The following is a 6,814-nucleotide window of genomic DNA, read 5'->3' as shown; positions in this document are numbered from 1 at the left end:
AGGAGAAATTAGTGACTTTATTCAATCTAGGAAACCTATGACAAGGGAGTAGAGTGGCTCTCCTCTTGTGAAGCACGCATTGCACCATATTCAACCCGTTAATTCAACATGCACTTAACGAATAGTAACTGCCAAAAAAATCAAAAAGCCTAAAGATACATCTCAAAATTCAAGAGAATCAACAAAGTTCGACTCCCCCATCCACTTCGCATCAAGGGTTGGAAAAGCCTGCTCTTAACCTAATTATCGATGGACCTAAATTACCCTTTTTTGTGCTCTGGATATGTTGGTTGCTACTCTGGTCCCCCATTCACACAGATACATCATTTTGAATTGTCAAAACTTTGTGATAAACTATTAGCGGGTTCCCCTAGTTCTTTCTTTGGATACTTTGCAAAGATGTGCCCTTGTCCACCATAGCCATAATACTTGCCCTCTTTGAAGTACTCAGCACGCTGCTCTTTTGTTAATTTGGGCACTGTGGATTTCTTCTTCTATCTCTACTTTTCCTTGAAAGACTCTTATCTTGTTGAGGCGGACACTGGCTTGTTTATAAAATAGATCAATGAGCCGACATGCATATCAAAACCTTCCTTGGCATGTTCCATAAGCTTGTGAATGGATTTTGAGTTTTGCTGCAGGCAATTCCGTCGAATCTCTTTTGGGAGTTGGTAATAAAACTACTCAACCTGCTCTTTGAAGGTGATCCTCCAAAAAGAAGACACTAGCAAAAAGGTATACCTAGATGTATCCAAGATAACCCATTCACCCTTAGAAAAGTGCAAGATATAGCCTCATGATAGTCACCAAAAGTGTCTTCTTTAGTCATCCTCAAATCATGCCAAGCCGTGCTGACATCTTCTTCATACTCTTGTATTAACCATGTTGAAGTGAACATCTAATCCACTTTTTAGGTGCTCCTCTATGCATCAATAGGTAGACCATCATGTCTAGGTGTTACCTTTCAATAAAGATGCCGCCCTTTGTACCTTGGAGGCTTCCACCTCCCAAAAAGACTGTCTAACTACTATATCAATGCAAGGTCCCAATGGGTATCCTTGAAGCCTAAAAATGTGTCTTAATTGCTCGATCGCATCCTTGAACTCTTTGGTCTTCTTTCTAAACTAATGCTTGGATTTTCTTGCTGTTCTTGGTCTTTCTTTGCTTCTTCCACTTTTTCTCATCCTCAAAGGAACTATCGGAATTGTCTGTAGATGAAAAAAAATCAGTCATCCTTGAAACAAACACACCACCTCTAAAGTCGATTTTGGCCCAAATAATCGGGGTCATCCATTGACTTGCTTTTCTTCCGGGAGTGCTTCGTGGTTTTCATCAATTGACTGACTTTCTTATCAAGAGGTTCATTAAACTCTTCTTGCGAGTACAGTTTCTGCTTTTCTGCACTCGAATTTACTTTCATTGCACACTTGAGAGGTGAGAGGACGACTTCTCCACATCTTGAGTGAACCTTGTCAAGTGGATGAGTAATTCACATATTTCGGGTCCTTGGAGTACTTGATCAATCTTTTTACATGCAGGTAAACTTGCAGTTGACGTGGATACTCCGTCTTGTTGAGATCCCTTGTTGACGTGGGTACTCCGTCTTGTTGAGATCCCTTGCCAGATCTCGCCATGATCTCCCGAATGCACGAAAAGAGGCTTGCTCTCGTTGGAATCTCTTGTGGTTTTCTATGTTCCGCCGCTGGGATTGGGATTTTCTTCACCTCCCCGCAGAAAAATTTATATCTAATATGTATGAAACTGTTTTCTGTAGTTCCTCATGTGAAACTCTTATGGGGGGTTTTCTCTTGCCCCAAAAAATAATGTACAACTACTCTGTCACCAACTAGGCCATTTATGTGCTGTGCGGGCTTCCTTCCTTGATTTCTCAACATCAAATTTCCTGCATTTCCTTTCTCATGGCTTCAATCTTTTCTGCATCTTTTTGCAACCCAGCAGCAGCATAGATTTTGGCCATTAGAGCATAAGCTGCTCCATCATTTTTGTCTAGCCGTATGGCCTGCTCGAATGCCCATTTCCCGATACTCATGTCGCCCCATTTGGCACAAGCACCCAACAAGGCAGACCATAGTGCAAGAGTGCAATAAACAGAGGGCATCCTCTGAATCAGGTCTACTGCCTTATCAAGGTGGCCTGCACGCCCAAAAATATCAACCATGCAATTGTAGTGCTCTAAATCTGGCTTGATGCCATACTTGTCGCTCATACTCAAAAAATGTGTTTGGGCATCATTAACAAGGCCCATGCTGCCACAGGCTTTCAAGATGCATACAAAGGTCACGGCATCAGGAGACAGGTCTTTGCTGTGCATAGATTGCAAACAAGTCAATGCCTGCTTAGCTTGACCTTGTTGGGCACATCCTTTGATTAGAGCATTCCAAGAAACTGTTGTCTGAAAAGGAAGGTCCTCAAGCACTTGCTGAGCTTTGACCAGAGCACCGCACTTTGCATACATATCCACTACAGCAGTGCCCAGAACAGTATCCTTTTCCAACAGCTTGCTCCTAATGATCTCATCATGAATGTCTTCCCCCTTGTCAGAAGCTCCCAAACTGCCACATGCCTTTAAGATGGATATAAAAGTTAATACATCCGGAGAAAGTCTTTCCCTTTGCATCTTCGCAAAACAATCTAATGCTTCCTCAGCCTGCCCCTGTTGGGCATATCCAGTAATCAAAGAATTCCAAGAAACAACATTCTGAACAGGAAGCTTCTCGAAAACTTCTTGTGCTTTCATAAGAGCACCACATTTGGCATACATATCCACCACAGCATTGCCAAGCTCAACATTAGTTACAAGCAATCCTTGTCTAGCAATTTCATGATGAATTTGTTCACCTTTGTCAGCTGCTCCTATGCTACCGCAGGCTTTCAGCATGCATAGAAAAGTCACTACATCTGGAAAGACACCCTCACGCCGCATCTTTTCAAAACACTTGAATGCCTGCTCACCTTGACCTTGCTGTGCGTATCCTGCTAGAAGTGCATTCCAAGAAATTACATTCTGAACAGGAAGTTCCCCAAAAACTTCCTGCGCTTTGCCAAAAGCACTGCACTTGGCATACATATCAACTAAAGAAGTGCCAAGCACTATATCATTTCCAAGCAAACCCTGTGCTGCAATCTCATCATGAATCTGTTTTCCCGCAAATGTTGCTCCTATGCTCCCAAAGGCTTTCAAGATGCATGAAAATGTCACTGCATCAGGATAATGTCCCTCAGCTTGCATTTGCTCAAAACAAACCAGTACTTGCTTGCCTTGACCTTGTTGTGCAGATCCAACGAGGAGGGCATTCCATGTAACAACATCCCGGACAGGAAGCTCCTCAAGCACTTGCTGTGCTTTTGAAAGGGTACAACACTTCACATACATATCCACCAGAGCAGTACCCAGCATAATATTGTTTCCCAGGAATCCTTGTCTTGCAATCTCGCAATAAATTTCCTCTCCCTTGCAAAAGCCAGCCGCTTCCATGCAACCACAAGCTTGCAAGCTACAGAGAAAAGTTACCGCATTTGGAGACAGTCCTCTCTGTTGCATTTGCTCAACAAGGTTGATTGCATCCTCACCTTTTCCTTGTTGTGCATAACCGTCAATTAGCACATTCCAGGTCACAAGATCCTGTAGCGGAAGCTCATTAAGGACCTGCTGTGCTTTCAGAAGTGCACCACACTTGACATACATTTCAACAAGGGCATTGCCAACAAAAATATCTTTTTCCAGCAACCCTCGTTTAGAAATATCATCATGAACTTGCTCCCCCATGTCAGCTGCTTGCAGACTGCCACAGGCCTTCAAGATGTACAAGAATGTTACTCCATCTGGAGAAAGGCCTTCGTACTTCATTCGCTCATAATAATACAAGGATTGAGCGTTGTTTCCTTGTTCAGCACATCCTCCAATCAAGGCATTCCAGGAGACAACGTTCTTAACATGAAGATTCTCAAGCACTTCTTGTGCTTTTGCCAAAGCTCCACACTTGGCATACATATCCACTAGAGCAGTGCCAAGTGCAACATCATCTTTCAACAACCCTCGTGCAATAATCTCATCATGAATTTGTTCCCCCTTGTCAAGTGCTCCTATATTACCACAGGCTTTCAAGATGCTCAAAAAAGTCACAGCATTTGGAGAAAGCCCTTCACGCTGCATACATTCAAGACATTTCAAGGCTTCTTTACCCTGACTCTGTTGGGCATATCCTGCAATTAAAGAAGACCAAGAAAAGACGTCTCGTGTAGGAAGCTTCTCAAAAACACATTGTGCTTTTTCAAGAGCACCGCATTTGGCATACATGTCCACCACAGCATTGCCAAGTATGATATGTTTTGGAAGCAATGCCTGCTTGGCAATCTCATCATGAACTTGTTCTCCCATATCAATTGCTCCAGCATTACCACAAGCTTTCAGCATGCATAAAAAGGTCACAGAATCTGGCAAAAGGCCCTTGCTTTTCATGCACTTATAACAGTTGAATGCTTGCTCAGTTTGGCCCTGTTCGACATATCCCGCAATAAGCGCATTCCAGGGAACCGCATTCTGAACAGTAAGCCCCTCAAGCACTTCTTGTGCTTTTGGTAAAGCACTGCACTTAGCATACATATCTACTAAAGCAGTACCAAGTGCAAGGTCATTTTTCAGCCACCCCTGTCTAACAATCTCATCATGAAATTGCTTTCCCTTGTCTGCTGCTCCTACGCTGCCACATGCTTTTAATACGCTTAACATGGTCACTGCATTTGGCAAAATTCTTTCCCGCTGCATTTGTTCAAAAGAATTCAGTGCCTGCTGGCCTTGGCCTTGTAATGCATAACCTGCAATTAGTGCAGACCATGAAACCACATCTCGCAGAGGGAGCTTCTCGTGAACTCTTTCTGCTTTTGCAAGAGCACCACATTTAGCATACATGTCCACTACGGCGGTGCCAAGTGCAATATTCTCATGCAATATTCCCTGCCTCACAATCTCATCATGGATCTGTTCACCCTTCTCGATTGCTCTTAAACTTGCACAAGCTTTCAAGACACATATGTATGTCACAGTGTTTGGCAAAATACCCTTATGCAGCATTTTTTGATAGCAGTTTAGAGCCTGCTCTGCATGATCCCATTCAATAAAACCGGAAATCAATGCATTCCAAGTAACAACGTTTTGCATAGGAAGCTCCTCAAGCACTTCTTGTGCTCTCACAAGAGCACCACACTTAGCATACATATTGACTATTGCATTTCCAATTGCAGTATTATTTTCCAGCAGACCCTTTTTTGCAGCAATATTGTGAATTTGTTCCCCCCTGTCAACTGCTCCTGTGCTGCTACAAGCTTTTAAGACTGACAAGGAGGTGATAGCATTTGGAGAAAACCCGTCCTGTTGCATCTCATCGAAACATTTCAATGCTTGATCACCTTGGCCATGTTGGGCATACCCTGTAATCAAGGCAGTCCAACAAATGACATTCCGAACACGAAGCTCCTCCAGCACTTGGCGTGCTTTCACAAGAGCTCCGCATTTTGCATACATATCCACTACAGCATTACCAATCACTATGTTCTTCTGCAACAATCCGAAGCGAGCAATCTCATAATGAACCTGTTCACCTCGATCAGCTTGTTTCATGCTGCCACAGGCCCTCAAAAGTGAAACAAAAGTCACTGGGTCTGGAGAGAGGCCTTCAAGTTTCATCTGTTCAAAACACTCGAGAGCATTTTGACCCTGCCCGTGTTCAACGTATCCCGTAATTAGGTCAGTCCACGAGAATACATCCTTGCATTTATTGGCATCAAGCAGTTCTTTTGCTTTGACAACCTCACCACATTTTGCATACATGGTGATTAGAGCATCCGAACACTTCCCGAGCAACCCTCTACTCAAGACATCATTATGTACTTGGATGCCGTGGTGCAGATCTTTGCTCTTGGCACAAGCTCTTAGTAAGGATATGAAAGAAGAGGATTCATCATGAAGGACATTCTCTTTGCCTTGAAAGATTCCTCTTCTTCTGAGCTCTTCGCCTACCCAAGGAGGATTGTAGCAGCCATCACTCCACAGACACTCTTTGGTGCACATGTGATTGAAGTTGAAATAAGCATGGCGGAGCTTACTCTTGCAACGGTCTTCGCCGTACTGGAAGAATTCGTGTGCACATCTCCCCGCCATGTTTTTCAGACGTAGTTGCTAGTGAACGTGGCAGCTTATATGGTGTGTGCATGGATGTCTGTGTGTAGTTTAACAAGGCGGATGGAACCGCCGGACAGAGAAAAAGTGAGAGAGAGACGGTCGAAGGCCACCGGCCACACTAGTCACTAAATGGGAGAGACTGATGGAGGGAGAGGGAGAGTGTGGTTAGGTGAAGGAGCCAATAAGAGGCATGGACCTATCCCTATCAATAGTACAATTCTAAACAACATATTTTGAGAACAAATGGCTTGCTTAATTGAAATGGAAAGCTTTCCTTGAGCAAGTCTTGGCCTCAAGCGTTTAAATCAAGTACTCCACTAGATTTGACTGTCACAGAAACAGCCTTGTCCTTTGTTGAACATACCTTGTAATAAGTGGAGTACATGGGACGACATTTTACATGTTATTGCCAAACATAGAGTGAATAATAGCATGAGCTTTGCCTATGGTCAATGAAGCCTACAATGGGAGGAGTCCAAGATACAACAATTCACATCACATGGAGTGTCGCCAAATGATGTCACTTCCCTAACTAATCCTTGACCACGAACCTTATTTGCTCAGGTCAAACTCAATCTTAAGATACTTGTCCCTACTCATGTGAGGCATATTCTA

The 6,814-nt window shown here is 43.4% G+C and overlaps 1 protein-coding gene across 1 annotated transcript; it reads right to left on the bottom strand.

Moving 5' to 3' along the window:
* Nucleotides 1-1,666: 1,666 nt before the first annotated feature.
* Nucleotides 1,667-6,327, bottom strand: LOC147457990 (pentatricopeptide repeat-containing protein At2g39620-like). Its single transcript, XM_086512745.1, has one exon. The coding sequence runs from the start codon at nt 6,176-6,178 to the stop codon at nt 1,895-1,897; it is 4,284 nt and encodes a 1,427-aa protein (XP_086368871.1). The 5' UTR covers nt 6,179-6,327; the 3' UTR covers nt 1,667-1,894.
* Nucleotides 6,328-6,814: the final 487 nt, after the last annotated feature.

This window comes from Adiantum capillus-veneris, chromosome 5, assembly GCF_014529385.1.
Source record: "Adiantum capillus-veneris isolate H3 chromosome 5, ASM1452938v2, whole genome shotgun sequence".
Classification (NCBI taxonomy): domain Eukaryota; kingdom Viridiplantae; phylum Streptophyta; class Polypodiopsida; order Polypodiales; family Pteridaceae; genus Adiantum; species Adiantum capillus-veneris.
This window is presented reverse-complemented; position numbering and strand designations above follow the sequence as displayed.

Coding starts and splice junctions, on each gene's coding strand:
- LOC147457990 (XM_086512745.1), bottom strand. CDS start 6,178: ATGGCGGGGAGATGTGCACACGAATTCTTCCAGTACGGCGAAGACCGT.